Consider the following 23462-nt stretch of genomic DNA (forward strand, 5'->3'; position numbering starts at 1 on the left):
TAGTTCACCCAGCTCTTAATGGACAGGTTGCATCTCGCCTAAGGTGTGCGGCTGCAAGGAGGTGTTGGTGGGACTGGCCTCCTCCCTTTTGTCCTGTCTTCCTTCCTCTTCCAGTGGGCGGAGGTAGAGTGAACAAGCCTTCATGTGCTGGACAGGCATGCATGCAGGTGATCTAGATGACTGAGTATACTATTTATAACCTAGCCATTTAGATTAGTAGATGCAAGTCCTTCTTTCTAGCAAGGGGAGAGAGAGGGACTGACTATGAGCAAACCAGTTGGTTATTCTTAACTTTATAGTATCTGACTCTGTGGGTTCATCCAAACCTTATTGAATCAAGGATATTACATTCCTTTTAATTCAAAATGCCCAGAAGTCTGACGATTGAAAATCTCTCTTGTTCTGTTTATCAGAGGTGTGGTCTCCTTCCTTTGCTCTTTCATGACCAAGAAGAGGGTACCCAGGTGAGCCAAACTACCAGTCAATTCAGAGATTTACTTAGAATCCTCCCTCCAAAAGTAAATCTCCCATATGTAATGACCGAGGTTTTGTATTTGTGTAGGAACAAATGACAAATTTTTTAAGTAATTTGTTTTTTTCCTAACATAAAAACCTTAGGTCTTTACATAAAGGGCCCACTTCTTACCACCCCTCATTTTCTTACCTGGGCCAAAAGGTAACCAAAAGGTAAACTGCGTAGCATTGAATGCACACCGACTTGGTGGCTAGTGCTTCCGCCTCTACCATCAGTAGCTATTACCATAACCACCTTGCAAAAGTTTAACAGCCGGATTTCCAGCTCGCTGAAAGTTAATCCCATATGTAAAGACCTCAGGTTTGTATGTTAGGTAAAGTACAAACTACTTTAAAAATTTGTCAATTTCAGTTAATTTTACTTAGTGGGAATGCCATAGTTATGGGTGATCTTCCATAGTTTTGGTCCGTCAAATGCCTTCTCATAATCAAGAAAACCCATCAAGGTTTTCAAATTCTGTACAGTACTGCACTTCCTTGGTTTATGGGTACCCTTTGCTATCCTTATTGTGGTTTTTTCAAAACTTGCTGATAAGATTCTACATGGCGATTTTGTGTGCAAATCTCTTGATGTTTACTCAGGAGAGATGGTTGCAGCAGGTCATATTTCACTGATTGGGAAGGTTTAAGGTTAGTCTTCTTCATCCGCTTCATAATATTCCCCTTTATTCTTGCACATATTCAGGCATATGTTATCCAGGAGTGCTTCCCCTTGCTCCTCAAGTGGTTGGTGAAACTATAAATTTGTGTAGGCCATAAATGCTCTACTACCCTTTATTGTGGGAGACCTGAGTGTCTCCTCCATTTCCATTGTGCTTCTGCATCATCATCCCTCATAAATAGCAAATCAGGTTATGTTGTGATTGGGTTTGTGGATTTGTAAGACTACAAATGATGTTTCCATAGTAAGTCATGTTTCTCTACAAACTCATTATTTATGAATAAACTAGTGCCCTCTAATCTGCATTCCTTGATTAGGAGGTTGACTCAGACTAATGATGTCTTGCCTTTTAGGGCATAGAATGTGAGCTGGACATGCACATTGGAGTGTTTCTCCCTGCATAATCTTTCAAGTTCTTACAACTGGGTCCATCCACGTGAAATCAGACTACCTTATAGTTAATGGGTTTTCGAGAAAAGTGTATTGTAAAGTATTTGTTCCTTGAATTAGGAAAAGAAAGACTGTAGGTAAGAGAAGTGAACTAATTTTAGTGAAACTACAAAATTGCTTGTCATTTTCATGTTTTCCAAATTTATTGCCATATTTCTTTAATAGGTTAAAGGCAGATAGGATTTTAGGGTATTTCCCTTGAATGTATGAAAAAGTTTCTACCAAGTTGACTAGTAGTGATTCATGATGCTACCCAGGCAGGTGGCAGGGCCTGAAATTTGAAATCAGATTTTATGAACTTCTAGTTTGGGGATTTATTTTGTTTATTAATGTTATATTTTCTTATGTCATGGGGGCTGACACTGCACTTTAGTTTGTAAGGGAGAAATACTGAACTGTACTTTATTATTAACAATTATTAGGAGTTTTCTTTTTGGACTGTATGAAAATTTGCATCTGGCATATTTGAGGAAGTTGGGGATTGTTTGTAGACAATTTAATTTTGTACTATACAATGCTGTCTCTTTCTTTACAGCAGAGCTGGTAGTAGTCCCTTGCCAATGGTATGCTGCACATGTCCGAAAATTGCGGCAGATGACATGTGTAGTAGTCAGGGCCATCAGCTCATCCCAGAGGATCAGGCTCGAGATTTATTGAGTAGTCAACTTCAAACGACTCGTGACTTAACCCTTAAGCAATTACGACATGCCATGAGCATGAGGGCATCCATGAAGGAACGTTTAGAAAGAACCGTGCATAGTGTAGAAAAGTTTGTAGATGAACTTCGTAGAAAGGTAAGGGTATGTGAAGTTATAATTACTTTTCATTGTCGTTCACTTTTATGTAAACTTTTCGTTTTGTATGTGTTCACATGAGTTAGCATTTTTAAGTTTGCTTTGGTATTTACCAGAGTTTCTCTGATAGCTTTTGCCATAGAAAGTTGTATGCTATGTTCTTGATGCCATGCTGTATTTCTACCCATTAGACAAGGTATTAAAGCAGTAGTGTTGATTGTTGTCCTCCCATCAGAAGGCCTGATGGTAAAACCTATTCTACAGTAATAAGTTTTATATATTGACTGAAGCAAGTGGTATAAGAAATTTGCAAAGGAAAAACATGGAAGAATTTTCATTTGATCTGGTAGGAATACAAGCCATATCCTTGTATGTAGGGGTATTCCTCAGCATGAGTTGGAATTGGTCATTGAAACTAGGTAACAAGGTTCAGTGTATTTATCCCTCACAGTCTGGGCTAAATATATATGCACACCCCTAGACTAGGCTAAATTTAAGGATGGCCAATTAAAAAAAAAAAGTTTTTTCTTATGCACGTGGTATAAGAAAAAAAATTCTAAAAAATTTTCTGTACCATCCAGGAGAGGTTGACAGTGAATATCTCTGTGTGGGGGGCCTCTTTTCCAAAAACAGTCGATATAATTTGTTTTTTTAATATTTTTATTCTGTAAAATTATAATTAAAGCTCATACAATATCATAACAGATAAGAACTAAAATCTGTAATAAATTCTGAGTATGTTTATTGTAAAATATTTATGAATCATCCTTGGATGGGTAGTTGGGACAACATTCCCCTATGCTGCCTCAAGCTAGAATGATTATCTCCCAGCTTGTGCTGATACATGTACTGCTATCTGAACAGTTATCTTTAGTGATTTATGGCATGTGGAACATTTTTCCTGCAAAATTCGTTCAAACTGTATGGCGTGAAATCTTCAACCTGTATGTATGGACCCAGAATCCTCTCCAAAGCTCTAAGTAAGCATACATACATATATGTCAACCGGCCACAACGGGTCAATTGCTGGTAGGTAGGTTAGTGGGGGGGAATCCCTCACTCATCAGCTGTCAACTATTGTCTTCTGGTGCAGCCAAGATATCTTGATGCCCTCAGACTGACCATCATTTTGAAATTATATTAGTTTTTTTTATTTTATGTACGTTTTTTTTTTTTTTTTTTTTTTTTTTTTTTTAATTTTCAACATGCATTTGAACAAGACAAGTGAATGATAACAGCAAAGAAGAATCAGTCCTACCACCTCTGGCAATGTTTTTATGATCCTTGGATCTTATGCTTACAGACTGGAGGTTTACATGGTTGCAGCTGTGTGATACTGCTAGTTATCATGTTGATTTATATGCACATGATTATGCAATCCCATGGGTGGGGTCTCTTTCATCTAGAAGTCCTTATATATGTGGACATGATCCCTGGATATGTGCATGCAACAGAGGGGTCATGTGCTGAAGGCAGCTGCATTTTCATACCGCTAAGTGTAGTGGCAAACCACATATGTGATTGTGCAGGTATTTTGGGGTGTTCCTGAATTGCATGATAGTGCAAGTAATTTCTCATCCATAGTTTCATGTTTGGTTTTAACTGATTCTGTGTAAGTCTGGGATTGTGGACCACAATGCTGCATGATTATGAGTCGGCCTTGAATTATCATACAAAATTTTATGTGAATTTTGATCATGATTTCATGTGGTTGCAAGTTAACCTTGAATTCTTATTCAGTGATTGAACTGCTAGGTTCAGTTGTTTGTTTATACAGTCAGAGCACTCAGACTGTGGATACAAATTCTTGCTTTGGGGAATCTGTTAGGACTTCAGGGTTCTCCTTCAGAACCCCTGCAGACAATGTTGGAACAGAGAGATTATTTGGTATCACATTAGCTTAGTGATCTTGCATAACCACTGCCCTTCGTTGAGCCCATCTTGTTGATGGACTGCTGTGGTTGCTGCTTACTCTTGTTGTCTTAGATTAGGTTAACATTCTGATCTGTGATCAGAAGGTTCCCTGCTTTTAGCAGGTTGAGGTAGTTACTTGTTTATTGTTGACAGACCAGAGGAAGTTCTACATATGTAAAGGTGTATAGGCTTTTTTTGTGTGCTCTTCTGACAAGAGAGTAGTCTGGCTTAGAAGGACTTTTGAACTTTCTAAAGAGTTGAAGTTGAGGAGGTTGTGGAGAGAGACTTTGATCCACTGTGTGGTCCCAGGTGACAATTGGAACCACGGCCAAGCCTTTTGGGGTGGCTGTTCTTACTGTGTCAGGAGTGGCCTTCCCCTCCACAAATCAAGACAAAGGACCCTCCACAAATCAAGACAAAGGAACCCAGACTCCTCCTCTTGGAAGGACCAGGAGCTTTCCCAGCTCTTTCAGCCTCCCCCTTCAGTCCCAATTAGGAAGGGAGGTCAGGAGAGGAAAATGGGAGGTGGCTGATGGGGTTGGCATTGCCCATATCCAGCTACCACAAATAGGATGATGCCAGTTTTGTCATTGGGCAAGGTGGAAGAATTACGGGACAGATACCTTAGTAGTCCGTGTCCTTCAAGACAGTTGGATACCAACTTCCAAGGATTGGTGCCTCTCCCTATCTTGTCTACAAGTACCATTACTGACCTGCCTTTCAGGTACTCTGTCATACCTGTTTGTCACACAGTTACAGGAAGCTCCTGGTTTTCTGCTCTACCAGCTCAAACCCTCCCACATAGTCCCTGATACTGAAAAAAGTTGGTGAAGGCAGGTGACTGGGGAGGGGCTCCCCCATTCACACACACACTCATAATCAGTTCACTACAGTACCTTATTACCAGGATTCAGCAATCAATTTCAGCTTGCACTGATGAATACTCTACACATCTACATAGGATGTCTCTCATAGGCTGGCACATACAATATAGTATAGTTTTGACTTGGATGATATGATGAAAAGATTTATAAAACTTGTCTGTAATTTAGTTTTGTTAGGCCTTTGGTGGTATGTCATGAAGTTTTTCATATGTACTGACTGATTTTAAATGGAGAAATGCCATTATAACAGGAATGACACAGCCTGAAATATCAGTTCTGGAATGCATACTGATGTGTACTGCTTTGAATCTTTCAGGTCTTATGGCTGGTTTGTCATGTTTGTGGTTTTTGTAAAAGCATGTATTAGTTTGATTCCCTTTGTAGTTGTAGTATGTAGCATACGCAATGTTTTCATGCTGTGCTTTTACCTCATTGGCAAACAGCATTGCATTATATAGGATTCATTCTTAAGATTGAGTTTAAACGTTGAATTTGCATAAATTTAGAAATGTTTTATCAAATACGAAAAGTATGCATTCTAACTCATAAGCATGTCTTTAACACTGGCACGTTAACCTTAGAGAGTATGGAAATGTCTGGCCTCCTGGTAAGTAACGAAGACATGCTTGCATGATAACTTAGAGCTGGTGTAGCTGTTTTGTGAAAATCTGTCTCATTCTTTCTTTCCTCTCATGTTATATATTGTTTCATTAAAACTTTTGAGGAGGATCTTGTAAGCTGCTAACTACAGTAATAAATGCAGCATTACTGGTAGGCATAATAAAATATTAAAAGTGAAGCATGCGCAGTATGTAAGCTTGTATGTGTGTTTTTATGCTGATGCTGAGCAAGTACTTTAGCTACCATTTTGTACAACATTTTGGGATCTACGCATGAATAATATGTGAAACATTACATCCAAATGTGTGTATGTAGGGCTTATTAAAGATATATTACTGTAGCAATATACCTTTCCACTGTCCACAACATATCCTAACCAACTTGATGTTAGTCTGTTGTATATCTCTGGTGGAAACTGTGGTTCAACATGTAAAGCACTGTGTGTTATATTAACCGTAATTTTATTAAGGGATATTTACTTGATCAGAACTAGGAATGAGATTTTGATACACAGAAGAGGAAGAGATTAGAGACAAAAATGAATTTGATTGCTTACAAAAATTTCAATTTACATATGCTGTCATTATTACTGTATTGAAAGTAATTAAATTTACTTTTGAATGTTTACAGTTCATTTGTCAGTTACCTGTAAATTGCAGCTTCTGGTTCTGTAAGCAATTATGAATTTAGCTGTCTGTATAAATGTTTACTCCCTATTTCTCTCTTGCACTGTATTTTATATTAGCTTTAGATAAATGCCTCGTAATAAGCTGATGATAATATAATTGTGTGTCAGTGAATTTAGTGTATTAATCAAACAATGATAGCCTGAACTTAGGACAGTTGTCTGGCAGTAAGGATTTTTTTTTCAGTTTTTCTTACAATACCAAATAGATAATATTGGTGTACTATATTTTTTAATAATTAATATGTCCACGTGCATGCACTCATTATGTAGCTGAAATCTATATTAGGTTATTATAATGGATTACCAAAGTGCTAGTGCAAGTGGAAGTTACTTATTCAGTATGAATCAGCAGACACACATTGTTTTGCTAACATAGTGGTGGATTTGTTACTGTATTCAACAGCTTGCAATACTCCCTTCTAAAATTGTCATTACTGTTGGTACCTAAATAGAAAAGGAATTATCATTATCATAAGTTAATGTTATGAAAACTTAGTGAGATTAACAAAGGTCAGAGTGTTTCATCTTGCTTCCTGCTAACAGATGTATCCTTCAAAAGATTTTATACATAATTTGTATTCCACCCACTTCTAAAATAGTAGATATGTTTTTTCACATTTCCTATGCTAGGTTGAGTTGTGCTGTGTGAAAACCTTGGATTATGTTGTCATGTATTATTTTAGTATTTAATATTATATATATTTTTACACAAACGTAACATTTTAATGCATAACCTTTCCACTTGACATTGAAATGGACAATGCTTAATAAATATAACATTTTAACACTGTGGTGGGATTTATTAAGCTGAAGTCAGAATTAATCGGAAATCATAGGATTGAAAGAATATCAGTTGTTTTTACAGTTGCACTTCTGAATTTTTATAGATGCAGTGTTCATATTTGAGTAAACAGTATGTTATATAATAGCTTGATAAGTTTAAACATTTCAAGTGCTGTATTTTTTGTGATTTTTATATCCAACCTTATTTTCAAACAATAGGTAGAAGGGGAGCAGCTTGAAGAAGCAGTATTACAGGAGCATCTAGCTGACCTAACGAGGGCTAGCGAGGCCCTAACCGACGAAAATTCGTTACCGCAGATAATTGAATCCCTCCAAACTGTAAGTTTTATCTCTTGCTTTTTGCCTGTGTGCATGATTGACTGTAATTATGATATTGTATATAGTTAACTCATTGTTTTAGAGAAATCTAACTGCAGTTTTTCAAGTTTGAGGGTTGCAATGTAAGACTCTCTCTCTCTCTCTCTCTCTCTCTCTCTCTCTCTCTCTCTCTCTCTCTCTCTCTCTCTCTCTCTCTCTCTCTCTCTCTCTCTCTCTCTCTCTCTCTCTCTCTCTCACAATATTTATACAAAAAACACTCTCTCTCTCTCTCTCTCTCTCTCTCTCTCTCTCTCTCTCTCTCTCTCTCTCTCTCAATATTTAAGAAGAGTTCTAAGAATAAACCATGGACTGCAGACTCATTAGTCTAACTTCAGTTCCTGTGTAACAACCAGAACCTATCAGCTGATAAAATAATGAGACATTGAGAATGTAAGATTTTAATTTTAGATAGCAAGCATTCATATGATAAATCACACTTAACCTTTAGACTCCTTCCAAGACTTGTTCAATGTGTATGATAGTGGAGCGATAGTTACATTTACGTAAATTTCAAGAAGTTATTCGAAAAGGTACAACATAACAGATTATTGGTCAGACTAAGCAGTAGAGGTATAGATGGAGGTGACTGGATAGAAGACTGGCTAAGTAACAGAAAACACTTATCATCAGTGGGATATCATAATATTGGCAAAATGTAACAAGCTGTGAGTCTCTTGGTTGTTGCTAGGATCTTTTGCTTAGATTATCCAGTTAAGTGATGAGGCTTGGTGTTGACTAACAAAAATGCAAGTTTGCTAGTGAAACAAAAACAGTTTGTTATTGCTGGTAAGGATTAAAAAAAATTTCAAGATCTGGAGGAAATAGGTGAATGGTCTGTTCTGTATTGCAAATGCCATTCAATTAGGGTAAATGAGAAGTCTTGCAAGTACCTCCTAAAAGCAAAAAATAGTTTTCCCTTAGATTCATGAGCATTAAGGATGCCAGTTGCCAGCAGAAATTGAACATCACCAAATATCTCTTGACCCCTAAACTATTTCCTGATGCTGTATTAAACATACTGGTCCTATAACAGTTGATTTACCAGAGAGAGAGAGAGTGAAGAGAGAAGAGAGAGTGTATTGAGAGAATAATTTGAGAGAGAGAGATAACATGCTCATTGAGAGAGAGAGAGAGAGAGAGAGAGAGAGAGAGAGAGAGAGAGAGAGAGAGAGAGAGAGAGAGAGCTAGCTCTGTGTATTGACTATAATAATTTGTCAGATAACATGCTCATTGGTGTGTATTGAATGTAACAATTTGGCAGATAACATGTTCATTGGTGTGTATTGAATGTAATAATTTGTCAGATAACATGCTCATTGGTGGCAGATAATGTGCTCAGTGCAGCAAACTATACTTTAAATAAGAGATATTCAATACCCAAAATTCCTTACAACTACTATTGCAGGGGAAGGCAGTAAATTTGAGAACTGTTGTAGTAGATGGTCTAGATTTAGAAAAGGTTTATTATTTCTGTTGTGATTGGGACACATTTGACTGCAAAGCAGGACAAAAGTAGCTTCAGCAAGGCCGAAGTGTTGTGAGATATAGGAAATTCTTTTTACATAATAAAATTCCTCATGAAAAGAAAGAACAGAGACTTTGTTTATATACAAGGCAGAAACATGGGCATTGATGAGGAAAATTTTGAATAGCTTTTATAGAATGTTAAGATTATGGATGGTGTAAGGTGGGAAAATTGTGTTGTGAATGAGGAATTTGTGGAAAGTTGTAGTATGGTATCAAGCGTTTGGAAATAGATCTTGTGATTGAGATGGTGAGGACATGGGATGAGAATGGATGAGGAACATTTGGTTAGAAGAGCAGTAATACATTAGTGGTTGGACAAAGACCTTTAGGAAGACTTGAGGAGATCATGGAGAACGGGTAGATGAAGACCTACACATGGTAGGAGTTGAGGCAGAATGAGCACTGGTCAGAGTAAAGTGGTATGAATGTATTTCATGTTTAACCTGTAGGGGAAAAGGCCACTGTAAAATCATTTATTTAATTACTAGGCAGATAAAACATCTTATTGCCAAGTTTTTAAAGATATCAACTGCATTAGTTTTTCCTTACGATCTGTTATCATATAAGAGGCAGGGCATTTGTTTTTGGGGATAAGCCAGGCTCTGCTTCCATCCCACTCTTGTTTACTGTGGAAATGAAAAGGGGTTAGGGTCTTTCTCTTTGTCTTTGCATAATCATAATTTAGGCTTGAGAGTGAAATGTTAATGAAATGCAAATATCTGTAGAAACATAAGTCACATGTATCAATAGTTTGTTATGAACTATAGGATGATCAGTATTCAAAATTATATTTCATGCTATTGTATTGTGTAATTTTTGATCACTGCATTCCAGTTCAGTGGCATTTGTATAGAATATTTGTGCAAATTTTGCTGAGATTTATTTTTTAAATGTTTCTTAAAAAAACTTTTCTCCTTTTTCAGGTCCATTCTTACAACTCCATTATTTCTTCCCAGATTAATCAGTGCGCTGCTATAACGGCTATTAATAATGCGACAGAGGCCATAGTAATAAAACTGAAACAGTCCGCGTTGGATTCGGTGCTTTCATCGATAGGGTTCAGAAATGAAGAAGCCTTTGTTATGAACTCGTCTTTAGAGCAACACGCACTGTATGGAAATAATGCAAACGTTTTACTACTATATATGCTGTCTGATCTTTTATCGTCTCGAATGCTGCAACTTAACTCTGTTAGTCCGATTAGTCCGATAAGTCCTAACCAACAAACTCCCATTTCCGTTGCTAGCTCATTGCAGTCCCATATGTCCCCATCGATTACGTCCACTTCGATTTTAGATAATAGCCTCGGTTTAAGTCATGGTAAATTAGGTGGTTTAAAGAGCCATGAAATTAGTACTATAAATTTAGAGCACATACTGCAGACAACGGAAGCCATTGAAGCAGGCTCATTGCTAGGTTCCAGTGACGGCATTGCTGGAATGTCCGCTGGTGCAGCTGGTGTTGGATCCAATTGCGTAACATCTGCTCTGTCTTTAGGGTTGTCCAATCTTTCTCTTCTTGCTTCGGAACCCTCAGAAAATGGTCGAGAAGAACTCGAATCATTAACGGACAAGAAAGAACCCCATCCAGTGTCATATGTAGATGCTGCAAAGAAACCAGCGAAGCCAACTCCTCCTCCTCCAACTCCTCCTGAGAATTCCACAAAGATGCCCATTGTAAAGCCTGTGTCGCCAATGGTAAAATCTGGTAAGTTCCCCCATTGTTGGATGGTATTATCTGTAGATGGAGTGATGCTAGGACGTATAGTGTTTGAGTTACGGCCAGATAAAGCTCCTAGGATGTGTGATAATTTTGTGGCTTTATGTACAGGCAGGAATGGATATGGTTATAAAGGGACACATTTCTTCAAGAGTGGGGAAGGGTTTCTTGCTGGAGGTGATGTAGAGAATGATGATGGCACTGGAGGTTATTCAGCTTTTGATAAAACCACATTTGAAGCAGATCTGTGCCCTCTCAAAGATGAAGTTGGTATGGTTAGATTTAAAGGAGTAGGTACCAGTGAGTCAGGGCGTGGATTGATCGGTTCCCAGTTCATGATATGGTGTGAGGATAGGGAGTTTAAAAAGTTCTCGTTCAGTTTAGTTTTTGGTAAAGTGGTTGATGGGTTAGATGTCGCCAGGAAAGCTGCTGCACTGAATGTTCAGAAGGTGTCAGTTAAGGTGGAAGAGTGTGGAGCTGTATAACTATTCATTTTTCTGTAGATTTTGTAGGGGATTTTAAAATCATATTTCATAATGGGTTTTTTAAAATTTTGATGGTGAAGAAGTGCCTTAATAATGTGCCTTTCCACATGCTAAGTCCTTTATGTTTTGCGCCAGTCCACATATTCCTAAGTATAGGAGTTTCTCAGAATTGGGTTCAACCATTTCTTTAGAAAACATTGAAGCAGTTATCAACAGGTAATCTTAAGAAGTTATTTTAATTTTTTTTTTTAATCCACAACTGCATAAGAGGTTGTAGTTTTAGAGGTCATTGACATTTTATAATGTTTTGGATGTGATAAGAATTGGAACTTTTTTTTATTCAGTCATCTGAAATATAGTCATAATAAGTAGAGTTGAGTAAATACAGATGCAATGGGTAGTTTAAGGTCTAAAGGAATTAGAATGTTAAATACAACTCTTACACAGGTAATGCTTGTGCTCACGTGTAACTTGACTGATTCTCATTAATTTTTGAAGTACAATTATGCATTTTTTTATGCAAGGATTCTTGAAAAGTAGAGCATTTAACTTTTTATCAAGTATGTTTGCTCAAAATTGTTTTTTCTTTCTCATCATTATTATTGATTTCTATGAAGGTGCCAAGAGTTATTAAATAATCATCACAAAGTGAAGGAAATATCTTTTTGTTTTAAGTATTGGCTGTTTAATAAAATAAGAAAGTTTTAAATTAATATTTTGTACGAATATTTTCACTTTGTAGACGTTGCTTGGGAGATGCGAAATACTTTGCATTTTGCAAAAGCAGTGTAGTTTTCAGTGTCTGTGCAGTAATTTATAAAAATATAAACCAGGGCAAGTGTTTATTTTCTTGACAGCCTTAGCTATAATTTTTAGATATGTTAGGTTATTGGTGGATTTGCACCAAAAATCTATTTTTTTCAAGGTATTTTGTCCTTTTGAGTAATAATTAAGGGATCAATATGGTTAATAATATTTTAGTATAGAAGTTGTAGGAAGTGTTAAATGACATCAGCAAAGTGTTTTAAGTCATATATCACACCATTCCAGTCATTTTGTAATGACAGTTTCCCCAGAAATCAAAATAGCTAAGGTTGATAAACTTGTGACACAAATTACTAATAAAAATAGGAAACACATTTAGAAATAGACCCTGTAACTACAGCTCTTATAGAGATGTGGGTTTCATAGTCCTTTTACCCTATAAAAGACATAAACAATACTGCTAATATGCTGGTATAGTAAAATTTTGTTCCAAACGGTACCATAGTGACCAGCCATTAGAGCAGTGCCATCGATAGGATTAGAAATTGTTCAGGGAATTTTTCTGTGTACATTACTGTTTAGGAAATGAAGATAAGTTAATTTCCTTTACATTGTTATCATTTATTTTGTAGAACTAGCTAATGGACTATTGTGTCATGTAATTACATATGTCCTTTATTGTTTTTGTTACATCTCAAACACAAACTGGTCCATATCCACAGATTCGATTTCACAATACTGCCTTTAATTTAGGGAATTTTTTTACATATAGAGGTAGGCTTTTTAGTTGATCAAAGTTAATCTTTGTAGAGTCCATGCTGTCTGCTGTTTGATCTTATGCTCAATTTCTTAAAGTTGTTTAGAAAATTCAGTCTTATGATTTAAATTCTTAGGAAATACTTACAATTCTTTTTTTTCTTAGAAAATTAGGTCACAAGACAACTATAGTAAAACCAGAATGTCGTGAAATGTGGTAGTCATTAGCGTTGTCACCACACTACTTCAATACTTTTTTATCTCACACTTATTAACCTCCGTATTCCTCCACCCAAGGCATTTTAATTTAGTCGTCAAATCTTGTTACTTATCCTTGCCCTAATGTTGTTGTTTTTGTTGTTGTTAGATTAAACTAGCCTTTTACCAGTTCTGGTTCTTTCCAAAAATATTACTCTTCTTTTTTTCATATTTATGTAGAAACTTTGTCCTTGTACTAGTGATTTGGCTTCAGTCAAGTTAAAATGTTATTCCTAAACTCATAGTTTATGTAATTGGTTTATATACTCCTCAGTCTTTTCTTAAACTTCAAGTAGCATATCATTCTAAGTTGGAATTTCCTTTCTAATATTGGGTATGCAGGAAAATAGTGCAAAGTTACCCACCTTCCTGACCTGATATAAAAAATTAAGTGGCAGTGTGTCTGTTCCATCTACACTATTTTCTACCTTTTAACTGAGATTTAAGTAAATGCAATTGAAGAGAGAGTGGTATTGTCTGAAGTCTATTGTTTTTTTCTAATGTTTCACAACATTTTGATGTGGCTGGTAGTTTATCAAGAAATTCTAGTAGGCAAACCTAAATTTATTTTCTTACCATAAGGTCATCAACATTTCTTAGTTTGTTATATTGTAATTTTTTCTGTTTTGTAAAATTTAGCTCACATGTTTTTCACTTTGTGTACTAATGTTTTGCAATATATTGAGTTTGCAACATAGAAAAGGTGGTTTATGAAATAACTGAGCGAGGAAATGGTAATCAAAACAATTGATGGATATCTTTGTGAAAATGAATTTCGTTAAACATTTGATAATTGGTTTTGGAAAGGATAAAACTGATGGTAGGTTTTTGCAAAGCCAGTGAATTGTATAGCTAGAGGATTGCCTTGCATAGGTTTGTCTTGGTATTACAGCAGGTTTATTGTACTGAAATTTGAACTTCATATGATTTGGTTTTCTTTCAAAGCCAAGGATATTTTTAATATGGTCACTGCAGGAATTCTGAGGACGTACTTGTAGGGACATTGAGTAATTTTTGTGCAGTGTGTTAATTTATCAGGTTATGAGTTTGTTGTTCATCATTTTAAAGTTTTTCCAAAAAATATATGCTAAATATGAAGACACCTGCTTGTAATTTAACCATTAGGAACAAAATGCTTGTTCTTGGAAAACTTTCCAAGTTACCGTATACAGTATCACTTTGTAATTTTACATTACTTGGGATCAGCTTTGGTATGATATTCAGTGGAAGTGTCAGACTGCCAGCACAGTCATAACTACTCTTTTGAAAAGTTTTGGGTCCTTTAGAGGCTGAGTGTATTTAATTTTTTAATGTACTGGATACATTTAGGTTTTGATGACACTGTATTTAGTTATTTGGCATGTGATTATTTTTTTTTTTTACTTGGTTACAGTATGAATTATACAATATTTGACAGTTCTTGGATTTATTTCATGCTATTTTGTTTAGTTTTACTTTTTTTCACAGTGAGTATTTACTCAAGGAAGTAAAGTTGTATGCTAAATATTGCACAAGGTTAGAAGTTACACAGGAGGTGGGACCATAATTGATAAGTCATACATATTGGCAAAAAATTGATTCATTAATGTTAATACTGTGTGGACAAAGTACAGGTAATAGAGTATAGGAGTTACAATAATTTATCAGTAAACAGTTCGGCCTTCAGAAATGATGATCTCAATGTAAGTGGTTCATTATTCATTTTATGTGATAGTTTATCAGAAGACAATGTTATTTTATTTAAGCTGTCTTGAAATTTTTCTTATTAGCAAGTTTATCAGAAGACAATGTTATTTTATTGAAGCTGTCTTGAAATTTTTCTTATTAGCAACACTGATTGATGTTGGTCATTGGGATGCCCTCAAGTCATTTCTCATTCTCCTTTGTTGTGTTAGAAAGTTCCTATTGGTAAACAGAATGCATTATGGATGTAGTCCGGTTGGCTTTGATATTGTCAATACTTGCAGAATATTTACTTTAGGATAGAAATGTTTTTCAATTCTTTTTCAAGATTGAATTCTTAATCCTTATATGAAGACAGGATTGCTCACATGTTGATGGTACAAAAATATTGCTTTTCTGCTGATAGTCTCCTGTTTACAGAACAATAGAAGTAATTGTGAAGTTGTTTAAGGTTTCAAGATATTTGTAAGAATTGGTATTGTTTTTGGTTATAGTAGTGGCAAAGTAATTGTGAGCAAAGCAGTATTTCAGAGTTGAGTAAGGGATGTCGGAAGGTGAACTGCCCTCATGATTCGGATAAGAGTACATTCGGATAAGAGTACAGTAGCTTTTGAGTTAACAGCTTTTGATTAGACATAGGGAACAGTGTACGGTGATCTGTAACTGGTATATAAAGTTAGATTTTCCAAAGTTTTTTTATATTATTATTATTATTATTTTTTTTTTTTTTATTATTATTATTAAGAAAAAAAATTAGCTACCTTCATATTTTCTAAGTCTTTTCCTCCAATTGTTGGCAAAACAGAGGCTACATTTACAGTATTACATATATTAGTCCAATTTTTCTATAATGATTTGCTCATATTAAAGATGTATACATTTTTCTTTTTCAAGTACTGTACCAGTATTCATCAACTTGGGGCTAAATTCATTATTGCTTGATTTGGGTCTTCAGTTACATGTACTTACAGAATACTGTTTTTATGATTTTTAGTAGTAATATGTAAAAATAGTGGATCGTGCTATTTATTCAGAATGTGTAAACAAAGAGGGGGTTGGTTTAGCAAACATTTTAATTATTTTGTCACCAGCTTGTAGGATTGAAGCAGGATTCATTTTCATACTGGATGCTAAACCTTTCATTGCCTTAAAGCTGTCAGCTTCATTCTTCTTCAGTCATAACAGTCTTTATAATGTTATTGTGACTTGCAAAGTATCAGGCATTTATATGTACTTTTATTTTTGGTTGATTGAAAGGTTTTCAGTTATTAGGTGCCACAAAGTCATTTAATAAAATGTTAAGACCATTCTTATTCAGAGGAGCCGTTCATTATTTTGAGGATGCACTGCTTATTGTGAAGTCATTTCATTTTGAGGGAGTTTCCTTCATCCAACATTGAGAGGGCATATCTGTCGGAAGTTGAATCAAAAGCCTTGAAAGATGATGGCAGGGTTATAATCTTAGCTAGTTGGGAAAATATGGAAGTGTCCATGAATGTTTCCTGTAAGAGCAGTCTTATGGATTTAGTGGCTTAGGAATTACTTGGTCATATTTTTATATAGCATTCATAATGTTATTGTTTTATGAAGTACATGTAAATTGTACAAGGTTTCCATAAACTGAAATTTGTGATCCATTTATTTCAGGATTTTTACTTTGCTCTTTTTTTAATTTATTAACATATATATGATTTTTGTGTTCAGATTTCAATATTTGTTTTCCTCCTAAGTTTTGATATTTAGAAAGGATGACTGTAGAACAGTATTTGAGGCATTATTCACTGCTGAATAAAAAGACACATAACAGGTTTACCAAGTGGTGGGATGCTATATAACAAGGTCAATGTTTTAGTTTTGATTTTTAGTATAGTGAAAAATTAGGCTTTAGTAAACCAGTCACCCATCAAGTACAATAAACTACTGTTTTGTAGGAAGCTGTGAGAGGGACAATTTTGAATTTGTGAGAAAGGTTGTTCACTTTATTTCAGAATGTTAAGATACATCATTTTAACGATGTTTATTGTTCATTCATCATGGTTATGTTGAGTATGTTTTTATAAAGTACTTGTGATAACAGGGTAAATTTTATAGAAGTGAATAAACACAGTGTTAAATGTGATGAAATGACATCGATTGTCATGTATTTTCCATTTTTAAATATGGTATGGAAGTAGCATATTAACTGCTACTTAGTGTTTCACACCTTACATTTACAGTATGAATATATACAGTTGAGAGTCAGATTAATGGTCTTTTATAAACTAGTGGTATGGAAATTTATAAGAACATTGTTAAATTTTGCTAAGCAATATTAATATTTGCTTAGATAATATTTGTCATTTTTTTAGTGTCAAAGGTCATTAAATCATTTTTATTTGTCATGCTCTTTACAAAGTAGCTGCTGTTCAGCTGCATTTCATTATTTGAATGCAATAAAGACTTACGACATAAGACATATGATTTTATCATTTCACTTTAATTTTGAAACCACTTTCACAGATTAGTGATAGGTATTGGTAGAGTGAGGTGGGTTAGCTAATAAGGAAACAAAACTAATTCCCCTATTTATACATACAGTAGGTAACACTCAAGAATGGCAGCTTACAAACCCGACGAAGGCCATATGTGATGCCGTGGGTGTGCAGCAATTTAGAGGGCTCCGACTCCCACCTTTGCATGGTTCAGGTTTTGTCCGACGACCATCATTTCAACCCCCTACAGGTGTGTAAGCTGCTATTCTTGAATGATTGCTCTTACACTTTAATACTTGAAGTTCTTTGTTCTAGCATTCTGGTAATATGGTAAAATTTTGATGCTCTTCAATGTAGTGCTAATTGTTCTTCATATATATTTATATAAGAATAAATGTTTTTCAAGTAGATCATTAGCTCTTGTTATCCCACCTGTACATGGTAGTGCACTTCGGGTTCTGATGTAGTGGAATATCCAATGCATGGTACTGTAGACATTGATAGATTTGCATGTTAGCTTGCAGTAAAGTTAAAAAAAAGCAAAGTATGTAGCTGAAGTTTTCAAGTTTGAAAGTGCCATGACCCCTGTAGATTTTGAACCGTCAGTGCTCTTGCATGGTATTTCTCTAACCACCCATCCCCCCTTGTTTTTATTTTTTCAGATCCTTATGAGAACGACCTCACTCTACCATTTGTTATGTTCCTTAAGCTTTGCTTTTTTTTTTTTTTTGAATGCTCTTAGTATGTAGTAAGTTTTATTTAGTGTAAAACAAAGAGAATAGGCTTTAGTAGTGGTTTAGAGTATAAAATAGCAATGGATTATTGTGAGTATTAATTGGCATCTTTTTTTTATTTTTGATGAGCAAATGGCACAAATTGCTCTGATGTTTTACGATCATTTTCCATTTTTACCATGAAAAAGGTACTTTTATGTGTTAGTTTTTACACGCTGTCAAATGCATGATTCCAGGAATGAGATACCTAACTGTGGGATCACATTCTTGGTGATCTCAAGATAAAAATTGGTGATTATAATTTTTTGCATCAAGGTCCTGTGAAGTAATTCTTGATAGCACAGCTATTTTTGTAAAATTATTGTCCTATAATGTGGAATTCTTGCGTGTAGCAAAGAAATTTTTATTGATAGTATTGAAGTTCTTTCATTCAGCTCTGGTTTTTAGGCATCAGTGATTTATTGCTGTAAGATTATTGGATAGTTTAACAAGATTTATTGTAAATCTCTCTCCAATCCTAAGTAACCCTTTTTGAGTAATTTTGAGTATACGACAAATGATCCTAATTGATATTTAGTTTTCACAAAAAAAGGGTTAGCACTTCTCAGTTGGTTGCAGTATAGCAACTTGAATATTTTAATTATTAGATGCTGATAGATATTTATTTAGCCATTTATTTAGTAAGGTTAATTAAGTGTTATACCTTACTCGGAAAAAGGAACTGATTAATAATTCAGTTGGAATAATCTTTTGAAATTGACCAGATAAGCAGTAAGATTCCTTTTAGTATCTGGTTGGGCTACAGGTCTTTCAAGAAGGCCACAGAAATTTATATATTAGAAATTATTTTTATTTGAAATATTAACTACTTATTGGTGGGGGTCATTGTGTTCTCTTACACACAAGGTGGGTTAATTGTCACCCATGAGTCAATTTTACCTAGTCCCCAGAGAGGACAGTGCCATCATTGCACTTCATGGGGTGCTTTGAAGGCTTTGCAACATCCCTTTAGCCCCCAGCCTTTTGCTTAACCTTTATTCCCCACTTCCTTTCTTCCATCTTGCTGGCCGACTCCAACTCCTTTTCACTGTCATAAGCATTGAATGGCTGAAAGCACCCCAGTGCTTGGCTTTATAGCTGAATTTTCATTAATCAGATCAAATTAGTTGTACTGTTTTGTTCCCAAAGTTAGATTTATCAGATTGCAAAGTGAACCAAGCCTATTATAGTAGTAAAAGAATTCATTTATGGGCTCGATTTAATTGTTCTCTTGGACATCTTGAGTACAATTGCTTCTGTGGAATATTAATTAATTTTTTTTTTAGTTTGAACAGTCAGGCAAGCAGTGTATCTTCATTTTGACATGTTAGAAAGATGAAATGGATGACAAAAAAATATTTGTATTCATCCATTCTTGAGCTGCTAAAATTTTATAAAGATCTAAAAATAAGTAGGAGTTAATATTCCATAAAGATAGGTATTCTTCTATCGAATTTGGGGAGTATGAGCTTTCCTGCAAGGCTTAGTAGGAATGCTTAACCATTCCAGCTAGGCTCATTAGGAATATCTTAATGTACAGTTACTTGTCGTGGCATGAGTAAAGTGAACTTTAATAAAGAAATGTGTTGTATGAAGAAAATATTTTTTATCTTTTTGATGAATGGTATCAGAAATGTTTCATATGAAACCCAGCAATCATATAGAGCCTTCATTTGTAGGCCAAGTGTCCCCAGAAATGTGTTCTGATGTGTGTGTCTGTCTTGTAGTCAGAAGCTGCAGAGTAACCAAGAGTAACTGTTCACCCATGTATGCCTATTGACCCGTTGTTAAGTTTTTTGAGACTTGGGACTACAAATCAGTGCAGTTTCTCATTAGCTTGGGTTCATCATTTTGGAAAACACCAACTCCTTTTCATCAATGTTTCTGCTCTGTACTATCAGTTCATTTCATTGTCTAATCTAATTAATTTTTCTCGTTATCTCCCAGAAAAATTAGTTTTTAAAATTGTTGCTTTTAGGATGTGGCTTGCCAGCTTCCTTTTAGTATCCCTTTCTTTTATATATGATGTTTTACATACCTTTGGTCTGTTGTGTGTAACCCTTTAATTATGTCTGATTCTGTAGTTGATGCTAAGAGGCAAGTTTGTCAGTTACTTCATTTTACTTAATAAAGGCAAGGTGTTACTTTTGCAAGTACTTTTGGTATATTTTGTATCAATGAATTTTGTTTGGCCCAAATAACAATTCCCTTATTCTTTGGCTGGCCATATTTGATATATCTATTAGGTTGTTTTCCAGTAGTGTAAGTCTTATTTTGTTTCTCTGCTTATATTGCTGTATTGTGTAATATTCTCTGTTTCTCTGCTTATATGGCTGTATTGTGTAATAGTTTTTGCTGCTTGTGGAGTGGTTTATGTTGTGGCCTTGTGTATGCTAATAATTTTTAATAATTTTTTCTTGTGTTATAATGGCCCATTGTATGTATGCCTAAACAAAGTTGGTCTGGTTTGCCAGGAAGGCTCTACCACTTTTTCATGTTCTCACTGGTGATGGACCCTTACCAGCTGTGTGCCACTTGCTGAGGTTAGTGCTGCTTTCCTGGTTTTGTCTGTGATGTTTTCTGTGGGCAGGTGTGCTGGCCAGTGGTGTGTTATAAGAATGGGACATACGGGGCTAAAGAAAGACAAGGGTTGTGATATCAGAGAATCTGGTTTAGCAGCTTTGGAATGTCTTATTTCCATGTACCAAGCTGTTTCTCATTCAATGTTGAAGGTACCAGCAATGAATTTGACCCTTGGCCAGGTGCAGAATAAAAATCTTTTTTTGACATATCTTTGCCTAGTTATTACTTTGTGTATTTATATATTCAGTCCACTGGTTTTTTGCTGCAACTGACGTTGCTTCTTCCTTTGGTGTTGCTTGTAGTGACAGCTGCATTTATGGTTTCTCTTGTGATGCCTTGTCCTGCCTCACTGATGGCTGCTTCTATTGCTCTTGCTATTTTATCTTTCTAATGGGTCCCCTGCTTATGTTTTGCACACTGTTTTGACTATAACGTGAGGTGTCATTGGTTGTTAATATTGGGTTTTCAGCAGTTCCTGCTCTTGTATGCCTGCTGTGTCTCCTGTACACGCTGTAACTGTACTTTCCGCACCACTTCTTTCACTGCCTACTTTAGTGATACCAGCAGCTTCTGCTCTACCCATTATCCCTGCAGTTTCTGCCATGCAGCCTCTGCTAATTACATGTATGGCAGGTGCCTCAGTTTTACCTACTGTTCCCATATGGTTGATGTCACTTCTGCTGCATGCTGCTGTTGATATTGCAACCATGTTGCTGCTCCTTGTTACTCTCCTAATTGGTTTGTTGTTGCACCCTCCCAGGCTAGGAGACTTTTCTGCTTCCAGATTCCAGGACCTAGACAGTCTTCCCTTGGAGCTGCTTCTGCAGTTGAAGTCCAGCAGAAATTCCAAGTATTTTTGAGGCAGAGCTCTTAAGGAAAGTTTTTCCAATGATGGATTGTGGCTGTCTTAGGGGGTTTTCTCCAGGCATTCTTCTCTCAACAGCGCTGATTTTCATCCAGTTCCTCAGAGGAAAGGTGTAGTCACTGGTGTGAATAGTCTTGTGATGTAGCAAAATATTACTTTTCTTCCACGAATGTGTCTTAGTCACTGCTTCACACGTTCTCAGAGGGAACATGTCTGTCAACAGCAAACTTCAAGAGATGGTACAGTATGTGCTTTGTCAAAGAGAGGTCTTCAGGAGCTCATCATCATCCTTCTCTCTCTCTTGCTCTATCCTTAGTGATGTGACTTCCTTATCCAGAGAAACAACAGTTACTCATCATCAATTGAAGTATTTACAATTTACTGCAGTCTTCCTGGCCCTTATGACCTTGGACAGAATATTGGGAAGTTCTTGCATATTTTCTCCCAAGACCCCCTTATCTTCTGATTGAATCAGTAAGGGTCATGTAAGAGAGAGCATCCTTTTCTGAGTGATGGACGGTTTTGCAAGGCCTACATGCTTCAGTGACCTTGTTATCCAAAAAGAGAAGTGTCTGCACCTAAATTATGTCTTGACAATTTTTCATCAACACTGGCAACAAGACCATTGAGTAGAGTTCTGGTACAGTTACCAGGGACGTATTTGCAGATTTGAAGCTCTCGAAGGAGGAGGATGAAACTTAGAGGCTGCTACTAATAATTACCATTAACTTGCCTGACCATAGTCTCTCCACAAGTTTTACTACTTCCAGGGTTGCTTAACCTGACTTGTCACTGTTGCCATCCTTGATGGAGAATATTTCCAGGCCTCCAGCCTCATGTAATCTATCACTTACTACCTTGTCCCCACAGAGACTGACACTAGTGGGAGATCATGTGTATCACCAGCTGGCAGGAGTTAGTTGTTGACGCTCAGTTCTCTAACCCTTCAAAAAGGCATTGCTGCACTCATGCCAGCATACTGTGTTCAGGACTGGTTGCCCTTTTAGTCAGGTAAAGGATATCAGGTTTTAATGTCATCAGCCAGAGGATGATGATCATGATGGAATTGGCCAGCCATGCACATGTACTTCATCAATGGGGCTTGTTGAGAGAGGCAAGGTTTTCCAATGTCATGCCCCGTGTTTTGTCCTGGTAAAAGAATTGCAGGCCTTCAACTAGATTTTGGAACAAGTGACAGCGTGGGCATTCGAGTTTGTCATAATGATTCGGAGCTACCTGGATGACTGGGTTAATCATAGCTAAGACGACAGTGGAACTTTGAAGGCAATTTGCTTGTTTGTACAACTTATTCTAGTAACTTGGGCTGCAGATCAGGAGGTTGAAATGAGTATGGAGTTTGACATTTGAGTAACATGAGCCAGGTCCAAGAGTTTCAGCAGCAGCCAAGTCCTTGAGCCAAGTTGTAACAGTCTCTGTTGGATCACCTGTCTATGCTGGAGAAATTGGTCCTCAACAACTGCTTCTAGGTGAGTTCCAAATTTGAATGGCCATGTAAGTGTTGGTCAGCTGCAATTTTAGATACTATACATACTTGCTGCATCCTGGGAGGATGTTGTTCTAGATCTCCAATTTTCAGTGGCAAATAGACCCTTGTTCATTCGAGCTTAGGCATCCATGTGGTTTCATAGGGCATCAGAAGACCTCTTGGTGGGCACTTCACTACATGGGCGGGAAGTTCACCTTGTCAGCAAGTTAGAGGCAGATTATAAAGTAAAAATCAACTTTGGGAACTGAAAGTGTGTTCCTGGTTCCTTAATTGTTGGCCACATTAACAGAATGCAAGGTCACACTGTCACAATTAATGAGCCAGGAAGGATCAAGATCCAAACGTGGGTCATCTAGTAATGGA

The 23462-nt window shown here is 36.2% G+C and overlaps 1 protein-coding gene across 17 annotated transcripts in view; it reads left to right on the forward strand.

Annotated features, from left to right (window-relative positions):
* LOC136825438 (uncharacterized) overlaps positions 1 to 23462 on the forward strand; it is a 71779-nt gene that overhangs the window by 15273 nt on the left and 33044 nt on the right. For 5 of the 17 annotated variants that reach the window (XM_067081879.1, XM_067081874.1, XM_067081870.1 and 2 more), the window contains exons 8-11: positions 2181 to 2439; positions 7549 to 7668; positions 10158 to 10941; positions 17478 to 17621. In XM_067081879.1, the coding sequence (XP_066937980.1) occupies positions 2181 to 2439; positions 7549 to 7668; positions 10158 to 10941; positions 17478 to 17621 (1307 nt within the window). Of the gene's footprint in view, positions 1 to 2180; positions 2440 to 7548; positions 7669 to 10157; positions 14871 to 17477; positions 17622 to 18033; positions 18521 to 23462 lie in introns of those variants that run through there. The other 12 variants (XM_067081880.1, XM_067081875.1, XM_067081871.1 and 9 more) reach the window with 8 other exon arrangements.

The sequence above is a fragment of the Macrobrachium rosenbergii genome, chromosome 37 (assembly GCF_040412425.1).
Source record: "Macrobrachium rosenbergii isolate ZJJX-2024 chromosome 37, ASM4041242v1, whole genome shotgun sequence".
In the NCBI taxonomy this organism is placed as follows: domain Eukaryota; kingdom Metazoa; phylum Arthropoda; class Malacostraca; order Decapoda; family Palaemonidae; genus Macrobrachium; species Macrobrachium rosenbergii.